The following is a 13,781-nucleotide window of genomic DNA, read 5'->3' on the forward strand; positions in this document are numbered from 1 at the left end:
AAATCCATCATCCATTAATGGTAAAAATTCTCAGTAAACTAGGAATAGACGGGAACTTTCTCAACATGGTAGACATCTACAAAAAAGTCTACAGTTAACATCATACTCAAGAGTGAGAAACTTGAAGTTTCCCAAGATCAGGTACAAGGTAAAGAAGTCCCCTCTCACCACCCCTTTTCAACATCATACTGGAAGTCCTTGAAAATGTAATAAAGCAAGAAAAAGAAATAAAAGGTATACAGACTGAAAAGGAAGACATAAAACTGTCTTTGTTTGCAAATGACATGATCATCCACTTATAAAATTGGAAAGAACAGACAAAAAAACCCTCCTTGAACTAATAAGCTGTTAAAGCAAGGTTGCACAACACAAGGTTAATATACAAAGGTCAATTGCTTTCCTAAATGCTAACAGCGAACAAGTGGAATTTGGGACTTCCCTGGCAGTCCAGTAGTTAAGACTCTGCACTTCCAATGCAGGGGGTGTGGGTTCAATCCCTGGTCAGGGAACTAAGATCCCACAAGTCACATTGTGCGGCCAAAAAAAAGAATAAGTGGAATTTGAAATTAAAAACACAATTATCATTTACACTACATACACTTAGGTATAAATCTAACAAAATATGTACAAGATCTGTATGAGGAAAAGTACAAAACTATGATGAACAATATCAAAGAAGAACTAAATAAATGGAGAGATATTCCATGTTCATGGAAAGGAAGACTCAACATTGTCAAGATGTCAGTTCTTCCCAACTTGATCTACAGAGTCAACACAATCCCAATCAAAATCCCAGCAAGTTATTCTATGGATATCAACAAATTGACTCTAAAGTTTATAAGAAGAGGCAAAGGATCTAGAATAAGCAACACAATATTGAAAGAGAAGAACAAAATTGGAAGACTGATGCTACTCAACTTCCAGACTTACTATAAAGCTATAAAATCAAGACAGCGTGGTATTTGTGAAAGAATAGGCAAATAGATCAGTGGAACAGAACAGAGAGCCTAGAAACAGAACTCCATAAACACAGTCAACTGATCTTTAACAAAGAAGTGAAGATAATAAAATGGAGCAAAGAGTCTCTTCAACAAATGGTGCTAGAACTGGACATCCACATGCAAAAAAAAATGGATCTAAACACAGACCTTACACCTTTCACAAAAATTAACTGAAAATGGATCATGGACCTAAATGTAAAATGCAAAACTATAAAACTCCTAGAAGACAACATAGGAGAAAACCTAAATGAATGATATAACACCAAAGACATGATCCACAAAAGAAATACTTGATAAATTAGACTTCATTAAAATTAAAAACTTCTGGTAATTCCCTGGCAGTTCAGTAATTAGGATTCCACGCTTCCACTGCCAAGGGCCTGGGTTCAATCCCTGATCAGGGAACTAAGATCCACAAGCCATGCAGTGAGACCAAATAAATAAATAAAATTAAAAACTTCTGCTCTGTGAAAAAAAGTATCAAGAAAATCAGAAGACAAGCCACAGCCTGGGAGAAAATATTTGCAAAAGACACATCTGACAAAGGAATGTTATCCAAAGGATACAAAGAGCTCTTAAAATTCAACAATAAAACAAACAATAAGGAAGTTCCCTGGTGGCCTAGTGGTTGGGATTCCAGGCTTTCACAGCCGTGGCCCGGGTTCAATCCCTGGTCAGGCAATTGAAATCCTGGAGGCCACACAGCACAGCCAAAAAAATAGGAATAAAATTAAATTTAAAATATCATCTCTCAGTTTAAAAACAAAAAAGATTTTAAAAATGGGCCAAAGACTTTAACAGACACCTCACCAAAAAAGATATACAGGTGGCAAATGAGGATATGAAAAGATGTTCTACATCGTTTGTCATCAGGGAAATGCAAATTAAAACAATGAGATACCACTACATACCTATTAAAATGACCAAAATCCAGAACACTGACAACGACAAATGCTGGCGAGGATGTGGAGCAACAGGAACTCTCATTCATTTCTGTTGGGAATGCAAAGTGGTACAGCCACTCTGGAAGACAGTTTGCCAGTTTCTTACAAAACTAAACATACTCTTACCATGTGATCCAGCCATCACACTTCTTGGTATCTACCTAAAGGAGCTGAAAACTTATGTTCATACAAAAATTTGCACTTGGATATTTATAGCAGCTTTATGCAAATTGCCAAAACTTGGAAGCAACCAAGATGTCCTTCAAAGATGAATAAATAAAAAACTGTTGTACATTCAAACAATGGAATATTATTCAATGCTAAAAAGAAATGAGCTATCAAGCCATGAAAAGACATGGAGAAACCTCAAATGCATAGTACTAAGTGAAAGAAGCCAATCTGAAAGCCTACATATTGTATGATTCAACTATACAGCACTCTGGAAGAAGCAAAACTATGGAGACAATAAAAAGATCAGTTGGGGAGTGGGGGATAAACAGGCAGAGCACCGAGGATGGGCAGTGAAAAATACTCTGTATAATAATAAATATATGTCATTATACATTTGTCCAAATCATAAAGTGTATAACACCAAGAGTGAACCCTAAGGTAAACTATGTACTTTGAGTGATTATGATGTGTCAATGTAGGTTCACCTTTGGTAAAAAATGTACCACGCTAGTGAGTAACATTGTTAAAGGGAAGGCTATGCATGTGTATGGGCAGGGGGCATAAGGGAAATCTCTGTACCTCCCTCTCAATTTTGTTGTAAACTTCAAACTGCACTAAAAAAATTAAGTCTTTTAAAAAAAAGCAATGAACTACTGATATAGTTCACATTCATCACATCATAGATGAATCTCAAAAATGTAAGTGAAAGAAAGGCACGAATGTCTAGAAAAGATAAGTGTAATCTACAGTGACAGCAGATCAGTGTTTACCTGGGAATGGTGGGGAGGAAGCACAGTTATTAAGAAGGAATACAGGGGGCTTCCCTGGTAGCTCAGTGGTTGAGAGTCTGCCCGCCGATGCAGGGGACACGGGATCATGCCCCGGTCCGGGAATATCCCGCCTGCCGCGGAGCAGCTAGGCCCGTGAGCCATGGCCGCTGAGCCTGCGCATCCGGAGCCTGTGCTCCGCAACGGGAGAGGCCACAGCAGTGAGAGGCCCGCGTACTGCAAAAAAAAAAAAAAAAAAAAAAACAGAATACAGGGAAGATTTTAGGGTAGTGGGTATGTGCTATACCTTGACTGTGTTAGTGTTTACATGTGTGATTAATTTGTCAAAACTCATCAAACTGTAACTTAAAATAAGTGCATTTTATTGCATGTAAATTATACCTAAATTTTTTTGATTTTTTAAAAAAATCTGAAGGATAATTCTAAGTTTCAACAATTAAAACTATGAAAATTTCCCAAATACTTTATTCAAGAAAATTACAACTCTTTCTAATATAGCATAATCAACAGGCATGTAGTTTGTCTTTATGATGCATGTTGCCAGTGAATTAAATAGATGTGTATTCTGGGTGGAAAAGGCCAAATTAAAATGGAATTCTAAAGAATAGTCAATGAATTAATATTCAATTCACAAAATAAAAACGTAGACCTAAATCTAATCATATCAATAATCATATTAAATACAAATACACTAAAAGCCTATTATTAAAAGTAAGCTTGTCAGAATAGATCAAAAAGAAAGACCCAATTATATGTTGTCTACAAAACATATAAAAATGTAGATAGGTTGAAGGTAAAAGATGGCAAGATATATACTGTGTAAAGAGTAAGCATATATAACTGTAATATCTATATTAATATTACATAAAATAAACATTAAGAGTATGACCAAGATAGAGACATTTCATAATGATAAAATGTCAATGTCAATGATGAAGATAATTCATCAAGAATACATAACAATCATAACTGTATATGCATCTAACAACACAGCTTCAAAATATAAGAAACAAAAATTGACAGAATTAAAAAGAAAAACAGAAAAATCTATAATCACAGAGATTTTAACATCGCCCCCTCAGCAACTGATATAACTAAATTTTTAAAATAAAAAAAATACAGAATACTGTTCCTCAATAAAAGTAGACATAAAAATCCTTCAAAAATATTAGCAAGTCAAATCCAGCAATATATAAACAATAACATATCTTGCCCAAGTTGGGTGTAATCACAAGAATGGAGAATTGGTTTAACATTTGAAAATAAATCAACGTAATTCACTATATTAACAGAATAAAGGAGAAAAAGCATTTGATAATTTTAACAGATGCAGAAAAACCATTTGATAAAATTAAGCATCCAATCATATTAAGAACTCTCAGAATATCTGTTGTTTTTGTAGAAAATGATAAGCTGCTTCTCAAATATATATATGTAAGTGCAAACAACCTAGAATATCCAAAGCAATCTTGAACAAAAAGAAGACGACTTTGGGACTTCCCTGGTGGGGCAGTGGTTAAGAATCCGCCGGCCAATGCAGGGGACATGGGTTCAATCCCTGGTCCGGAAAGATCCCACATGCCACGGAGCAACTAATCCCGTGCACCACAACTACTGAGCCTGCGTGCCACAACTACTGAAGCCCTTGCGCCTAGAGCCCATGGTCTGCAACAAGAGAAGCCACTGCAATGAGAAGCCCGTACACCACAACGAACAGTAGCCCCCCCACTCACCGCAACTAGAGATAGCCTGCACACAGCAATGAAGACCCAACGCAGCCAAAAATTAATTATTTTTTTAAAGTTAAAAAAAAAAAGCAGAAGACTTTGCATAATCTGACTTCATGACTTACTATAAACCTATAATAATTACAACACTGTGATCTGACATAAAGATAGGCAAATATATCAATGCAATAGATTGGTACTGTACTCAGAATAAACCCACTATTTATACAAATGACTCATACTGCCATTTGGTTTTTGGCGAAGGTGTCAAGCAACCCAATGGGGAAAGTCTTTTCAACAAATGGTGCCAGAACAACTGGATATCCACATGGGAAAAAATTAACTTCAACCCCTACTTCTCACCATACACAAAAATTAATCTGAGATGGATCAGAGACATAAATATTAAAAGCTAAAATGATAAAGCTTCCATAAGAAAACAGAGGAGAACATCTTTGCTACTTCAGGGGAGGCAGAGGTTTCTTAGGACAGAGAATGCAATACCTGTAAATGGAAACTTGATAAATTAGACATCATTGAAAGTAAATTTTCTGCTCACCAAAAGATGCAATTTTAAAATGAATAGATAAGTCAGAGACTGGAAGAAAATTTTCACGGAACATGTAACTGACAAAAGACTATTTGGAATATGTAAAGAGCATCTACTATACAGTCATAGAAAGCCAAAACCTCAATTCCCGCAAAAAAGGTGTGCGTAGGGGGGAATATTTGACAGGACGCTTCACAAAAACAGGTAAATTAATGACCAATAAGCACATGGAAAAAGTGATCAACATCATTAGTCACTAGGGAAATGCAAATCAAAACCACAATGAAATACTACTGCACAACCACTTGAATGGCAAGGATATGAAGCAACCCAAACTCTCAAACATTGTAGGTAGAGTATAAAAAGGTATATCCACTTTGGAAATATGTTTGGCCTTTTCTTATAAAACTAAACATATACCTACCCTACAACCCAGCAATTGTATTCCTAGGAATTTATCCAAGAGAAATAAAAGTATATGATCACACAAAGACTTGCACTTGAATATTCACAGCTTTATTCATAATAGTCAAAAACCTGGAAACTGCTACCTACCATCAACAGGAAGATGGATAAACTGTGGTATATTAACAAGAAGAATACTACTCAAGAATAAAAAAGACAGCATGAAAACTACCAAAAGCATTATGCTGAATGAAAGAAAAGAGTACATGTTGTATGATTTCATTTATGTGACATTCTAGAACATACAGAATTAGTCTTCGATAAAAAAGTCAGAACAGTAGTTACCTTTGGGAGTGTAAGGACAGGGAATGACAGGGAAGGTACATGAGAAATTATCTGGTTTAATCATAGTATTCTCTATATCTTGATGGGCTTTGAATTACAAGGGTATATACATTTGTCAAAACTCACTGAATGGTACAACTTAATATTTATATATTTAACTGCATATACAATTTATTACCACAAAAAAGGAAACACAAATAATATTAAAGTCTAATTAATGATATACAAGTTTATGAGTTTATAGGTGAACTTACTGATGACTACATCTTACTCTAATATGCATAAAAAACAAGATGGACTGATGAATAGATAGAGGGAAAGATACTGTTGAAACAAATTTAATAGAACGTTAATTGCTGAATCTAGGTGGTGAGTGTTAGTGTACGATACTTGCAGTTTCTCTGAATGTTTGAAAATTTTCATAATAAAATATTGGGGGAAAAATCAATCCAATAACCTAATTCCTCTACCTAAAAATCCCTATTGGTTACATTCAATAATTACCAATAGCGGGACTTCCCTGGTGGTGCAGTGGTTAAGAATCCGCCTGCCAATGCAGGGGACACGGGTTCGAGCCCTGGTCCGGGAAGATCCCACATGCCGCAGAGCAACTAAGCCTGTGCATCACAACTACTGAGCCTGCGCTCTAGAGCCCGTGAGCCACAACTACTGAGCCTGCACACCACAACTACTGAAGCCCGTGTGCCTAGAGTCCGTGCTCTGCAACAAGAGCAGCCACTGCAATGAGAAGCCCACGCACCGCAATGAAGAGTAGCCCCGCTCGCCGCATCTAGAGAAAGCCCGAGTGCAGCAACAAAGACCCAGTGCAGCCAAAAATAAATAAATAAATAAATTAATTAATTATTTTAAATTACCAATAGCCTTTAATCAGACCTGGTTCTCATTTCCTACCCTATAGTTTCTGACGCTGTTAACCACCTTCTCCCGTTGAAACCCTATACTACTATTTTAAACTGCTTCCTTTTCCTTCTCTGATTATTCTTTTTGCCTTCTCTTCCTCTTTCTACTCCCAAACTGCAGGTGTACCTCAAAGTTCAGAACTGAGCCCTACTCTATACTTTTTCCCACAGAAAATTCACTCCTATCATTTTAACTATCACCTATATGCAACTCCAAATGAAGACAGCATCTCTTCTGTATTCAAGTCTCCCATTTCTAATTGCCTACTAAGTATTTTAACTTGCATGTCCCGTATCATCAAAAGTATTACTTTATCCTCAAAATTTAGAACTGGTATTCTACTTCCCGATTACTGTCCATGGCGGCACAGAGTTACCCAGGGTCAAAACAATGAAGTTATTTTTGACTTCTCCCTCTGTCCTAATCCTTAAAATAATCCGACACCAATCCCTCCTAAATCCATTTCTCCCTTTTCATTCAACCACCATTAGTCTTATAATAATTCTTATAAACTCACTTTATTGTTAAGAGCTTACTGGTTGATGTCTCAGCCTCTGTCTCTCCTCATAATTCATCCTGCATACTTCTAAAACACCTCCAATTATGTAACCCGTTTATATAACTTCTATGATTTCCCGTATCTAAAAGAAACTATTACGTGCTCAGCAGAAAAAGTTAAACAAGATGTGTTACTTGCCGTGGTAGCAAATCTCCAAAAATGGAGTCGTCCCAGTGAACCAGGCCTCCTCCTCGCAGTCCCCTCCCACACTGAATCTGGGCTGGCCCTGTCACTCATGTTAACCAACAGAATGCCACAGTAGTAGCACTGTACTGGTCCCAAGTCTATGCCTTAAGAAAGCCTGGAAACTTCCACTTTTGTACTCTTGGGAGCCCTGAGCCACCAAGTAAGAAATCTGGCTCCTTAGCTGGAAAGACCACCTGGAGAGGAAAAAGTCCTGAGACAGCATGGAGAGATAGAGTGAAAAGGCCTAGACATCCCAGAGTCCCACCGGAACTCAGCTTTCCACGTGTCCCTGCCAAGGCAGAAATATGAATGAAGCCATCTTGGACATTCCAGCCCCAGTTGCCACATAACGGCAGCTACAGGAAAGACTCCAAAGGACACTAGAAGAACCATCCATCTGAGACTCAATCAACCCAAAGAATTGAGAGAAATAATAAAATATTGTTGCTGTTTTAAGACACTAAGTTCTACAGTGTTTTTTTGACAGCGATAGATAATCGAAATACCTGCCCTCAAGAAGCTGACTATATAATGTGGGAAACATTCCAGTAAACACAAAAGACCATCAGAGGTCAGTGTTATGACAGAAGCATACACACCGTGCTAGGTGAATACGGAGGAAGGTCATCTAAATTAAATGGTCAGGGTGTGTGAAGGGGAGGATAAGGGGAGTATCTGGGAAAGCTTTCTAGAGCAGTTGATACAGGCTGAGTTTTAAGTGAGTTCAGGATACAACATGTAGTAGTTAGGTATAAACTAGCATGGTGGTTTGGGGGAATGGTAAAAGATGCAGCTAGGGACATAAACAGGGACTAGATAATTGAGGGCCTCTTATAGTAAACTAAAGAGTTTAAACTTTACCCTAGGAACTATGAAGGACTTTAAGCAGGGAAATGACATCATCAGATCCGTATTCTTTGACAGATTTCTTCGACAGATTTGTACTAGACCAATTAAAATGGAGGAGACTGGAGGCAAAGAACGTTTAGTAGCCTGCCTCAGAATCTAGGAGAACTGACAGAAACCTGAACTAAGAGTGGCAGAGTGAATGGAGAGAAAGGGACAATTAATATTAAGACTCTACAGGACTTGGTAAAGCAGAAAGGGGTTAAGAGAAGAATTCAGAATGACTTGGTTATTCGGCTTAGTCACTGGAGGAGAGTGTGGTGTCACTTACGGAGAAGTGGGAAAAGCAAGAGGGAACAGGATTCACACACAGGTAGTTTAGACTCAGATACAAGGACAGGAAGAAAAGATGGATGTATCTGCTGATAGGAAACTGAAGGAAGGTTTACTCGATGGCCCCTATTTTTTCAGTCAAATAAAAGGCAAGATCACTTGCTAAGACTAAGGAGAGAAGTGGTGGAGACAGAAAGTTTAGAAAGAGAGGTAATAGTTAGGGACAGCCCTCAGAGGAAGAGGGAGTCCTGAGGGCCCGGGTGTTCTTGAAAGTCAAATTTATTCTGTCAAATTTATTCTGGCCTCAAGACACACAGTGTGATCTCCTGCAGCAGCCCTCAGCAGCCCAAGTATAAGAAGAATAGAGATAGATGTAGGAGGGGGCAGGGTGGGGGGGTAGGTGTGGGGGTTGACTTGGCCCAGGACTGGAGTACTATGGAAAAATGAAAGGAAAGGAACAAGCCTCCACAGAATTGATGGTAATGGTAAGGGAGAAATTCAAGTAATGGACCATGAGTCCAGTCTGGCTAGGCAAAGAAATGCTTCCAGGGAGCTGGAGGACTGGGAGAAACTGGAATGAAGTCAAAAAACAAGAAAGAGGACTTGATGTCAAAGTGTACATTTACTGGGAATGAGACAGAAAGCTGGAAGGACTGAAGGCTGTGGTCAAAATACAGGATGCTGAACAGTCTGGCTCACTGCTTTGCACCTAAGAAATACTCACTAGATTTACTGATTGCCAGACAATCTATTAGGACTTCAAAGCATACCAGTTAAATAAACTAGCATTTGGTGAGAAATTTCCAAAAAGAATCCTCTTGTACCCTGTCAATTTCAATATAGCATAAACTCTTATACCACATCCAAAGTAATGCTTCCAACATTAACTCCCTTGATCTGCTATTTACCTATCACTCTATCACGAGTTCATCAGGCAAGCTCAGGGCATTTTAAAAAAGAAGACCCGGGCTTCCCTGGTGGCGCAGTGGTTGAGAGTCCGCCTGCCAATGCAGGGGACACGGGTTCGTGCCCCAGTCCGGGAGGATCCCACATGCCGCAACTAAGACCTGGTGCAGCCAAATAAATAAATAAATATTAAAAAAAAAAAAGAAGACCTTTGCTTGATATTGCAATTTTTCGGCTACTGGTCCCAACCTACCTTTGTGAATCAACCGATGATGTCTCTTAAAGCGCAAGCTCACCATCTTTATTCAAGAAGAGCCTTATTTGCTATTATTCTTGATGAGTCACTATTAAAGGCAGGGAGCTTAAAAAGAAGTTCGGCCGTAGAAGAGAACTAGCTTGGAAGCCTCACCTTTCTAATACCAGCAATAATCTTGAAGGATGCAAGCTGGAAACTAGAAAGTGTCCCCACAAAGGCAAGACAATGTCCATTATAAAGCAGCCAAGTGTCAAGGAGAAAAAAAATCAAATACGTGACTAAACTGAATATTTGGTCTTTTTTTTTTGGTCAGTTCATCGTGTCTTCTTTAAAAATTATAATTACAATAAAAAACACAGTAATTACCTTTAAACAGTACAAAGCACTTAGCAAATTTCTATTACGTAAATTCATCTATAATATCAAGGTGAAATTTAATTTCCTATCCAGTAATTCAACAAATATTTGTCCAATACTTATCAGTATATAGCACTGAGCTAAGTGTAAAAGAACACAAAAGAGTAAAAAAAAAATTTTTAAATACATACGAAGAGGGAGAGTCCAGTCTTTATCCTCAAGAGGCTTACAATATCAATGGCCAGCCAAGACATACACAGGTAGAAAAAAATGTAGAGTACAGTATAATACAAAAATAAGCAAAATCAGGGGGCTTCCCTGGTGGCGCAGTGGTTGAGGGTCCGCCTGCCGATGCAGGGCACACGGGTTCGTGCCCCAGTCCGGGAAGACCCCACATGCCACGAAGCGGCTGGGCCCGTGAGCCATGGCCGCTGAGCCTGCCCGTCCGGAGCCTGTGCTCCGCAACGGGAGAGGCCACAACAGTGAGAGGCCCGCGTACAACAAAAAAAATTAAAAAAAATAAAAATAAAAAAATAAGCAAAATCAGCAGAGAGCTGTATAGATGTTCTGAGGAGGGAGAGATTAGTTCAGGAAGAACTGGATAAGGAAGATTTTACAAAGGAGGTAGAATTTAACTTGAAACTTGTAAAGTGGGTAACTAAATAAGACATCTTATTAGAAAACCCCATTATTTCCCCAATTTTCCAAGCCAGAAATATGGGCGTTTCTATAACTCTTCCCTCTCCACCTATTAGTGCTACCCCTAACACCTTACAAATGGATTCACATCTCTCCTCCCCACTGCAGCACTTCAGTTTTGGCCACCATTATTGTAACGCAGGCTCTGACAGATAAGTCTCCTAACTGGTCCTCTACACTACTCCAGTCTATTCTCCAACTGGCATCATCATCTATCTAAACTGAAAATCTTTATTTACAGTTGCCAAGATAGGGAAGCAACCTAAGTGTCCAACAACAGATGAATGGATAAAACAGATGTGGTAATACATACATACATACACACACACACACACACACACACACACACAATGGAATACTACTCAGCCATAAAAAAGAATGGAATTTTGCCATTTGCAATAACATGGATGGACCTGGAGGGCATTATGCTAAGTGAAATAAATCAGATAGAAAAACACAATACTGTATGTCATCACTTACATGTGGAATCTAAAAAGTGAAAAGAATGAATGAATGTAACAAAACAGAAACAGACTCACAGATACAGAGAACAAACAGGTGGTTGCCAGTGGGGAGATGGGGAGGAGGGGCAAGATAGGGGTAGGGGACTAAGAAGTACAAACTACTGTGTATAAAATAAATAAGCTGTAAGGATATAGTATACAGCACAGGGAATACAGCCAATATTTTATAATAACTTTAAATATAATCCATAAAGGTTTTAAATCACTACGTTGTACATCTGAAACTAATATATTATAAATCAACCATACTTCAATTAAAAATTTTTTAATTAAAAATAAATAAATAAATAAATAAGTGCAAATCTCATCCTCTGATCCCCACCCCTCCTTAAAACTCTCTAGTCTCTCACTATCAGGGAAAATCTCAAACTCCTTACACGGGATCTGAGCCTTTGTGATCGGGCTTCTGCCTCCTCCACTAGCCTCATTCCTCTCTACCTCAGGTCTCAGTTGCTAATCTCTCTCGTCTATAGGTCCCCTGCCTGCAATGTCTTCTTCCCTATTCGTTGCCTGGCTAATTTCTCCCTATATCTACCCCCACTCCTGCAACTTTTTCTTTGAAAATTTCAAACCAACAGAAAAGTTAACAGAATAGTCCAGTGAACACATGCCCTTCATCTGGATTCACCAGCTGTTAACGCTTTTTGCCACATTTACTTTACTTCTCCCTCTGAACCACCTGAAAGTTATAGACATCATGACAACCCCTAAAACTTCAGCAAGTATCTCTTAAGAATAAGAACCTTCTACATAATCACACACAAAATATTTACCATTGATACAATATTACCTAATACGTAATCCATATTCAAAATTTCCCAATTATTCCAAAATGTTCTGTCTTATTTATCATCTTTCCTCATTTGCTGAATCATTTTCCAAGTATCCCACTACTTTTCACTTAGTTCTCGGACACATTAGCAAGCCAAGATTTTCTTGATAAATAAAAATGCATTTTAGTAGAATTTAAATAAAATCACAATATTCACAACTATTTTGACTTCCAAACAGGTCACATTAAGAAACTTAGAAAATTGAAACTATGACCAAATTCTATGCCCGCCTTAGCCTTGCTGCAGTACCCTGAAAAGGACACAGATCCATTAAATAGCTTTGCAAACAGCTTGCAATGTTAGTTTGAAATTTGGTTTTGGTGCTGAATTTAACATAATCAAAGTAGCCTCATAGCCTAAACTGTCAAACATCAGATAAGGCAAGTGAAATAGGTGTTAGATATATATCAAAATCCTGATCAGACTTGGGACCAAACAATGAGCTGCTGTTATTTCAATGTACTGATGAATCCCTGAAACACTTTTTATTAAATTTAACATAGGGTGCTGAAAAAGCTAAAATCACTCAAGGATTTTAATTTGTGCACTTGTTTTTCAAATAAAAATTAGACTGAAAGAAAAGAAAGTAGAAACACAAATAGAACCGGCCTGTTATGTACAAACACACACACATAAACCCAGGGTTTTTATTCTTAACAGCATCATTTACCTTCTGCCCTTCTCACAAAGCTTCTCAATTTCAGCTTTCAGATCCTGCTCCTTCTGCAAAAACTCCTTCTTTTCTTTCTCTATCTTCTTCTTTGTTTCTTCTCGCTTTATTGTTACGTCCTGGATAGCCTTTAATATCTCCTAAGTCCCGCACAATTATAGTCACACACAAATAAAGAAGGAAATGAATTAGTTCTTTTGGTCTGAAGGTTACTTTCAACTATCTCAAATTAACATATTGACTTTAGTGATTTCAAATTGAATTGAAGGAATCTGGTGATGAGTAGTCCCAAAAGCAGTCAAAAAAGTCCCAAAAGGGAGTAAGTTATAATAAAGCAGATTTCAATTCAACAGGAGAAAAGAATTTCTAACAATCACAACTGTTCAAAAACGGAATTTACTGCCTTGTGAAGCAATAAGCTCTCCATTACTGGTGCTCATATAAAGGCTGAATGAACACCTGTCAAGACTGCTGAGAAAGGCATTCTTGCACAGGGTGGGAGTTTGCTACTTCCAACAAATATGGTCTTGTTTTGTTTTGTTACGGCTCTACTTTATTATGCGTAGGGGTTACCTTTGTTCTTTTTAAATTATTTAACTATATACATATATATTTATAATAAGAAGTCGAACAAAAAGTAATAAAGTTAAGTCACCCCTAATGCACACCAATTCCACCCATAAAGTAATCAATGTGTTAAGCGTTTTGTTCTATGCTTTCACATCTTTCTCCATTCTTACACAAATACATGTGTACTTAC

General features: G+C 37.8%; 1 protein-coding gene across 6 annotated transcripts in view; it reads right to left on the reverse strand.

Annotated features, from left to right (window-relative positions):
- The window catches only part of RNF214 (ring finger protein 214), a 50,721-nt gene that overhangs the window by 24,308 nt on the left and 12,632 nt on the right, over positions 1–13,781 (reverse strand). For all 6 annotated transcript variants that reach the window (XM_060017891.1, XM_060017889.1, XM_060017888.1 and 3 more), the window contains one exon: positions 13,022–13,161. In XM_060017891.1, the coding sequence (XP_059873874.1) occupies positions 13,022–13,161 (140 nt within the window). The remainder of the gene's footprint in view (positions 1–13,021; positions 13,162–13,781) is intronic.

Source organism: Delphinus delphis, chromosome 8 (genome assembly GCF_949987515.2).
Source record: "Delphinus delphis chromosome 8, mDelDel1.2, whole genome shotgun sequence".
In the NCBI taxonomy this organism is placed as follows: Eukaryota; Metazoa; Chordata; class Mammalia; order Artiodactyla; family Delphinidae; genus Delphinus; species Delphinus delphis.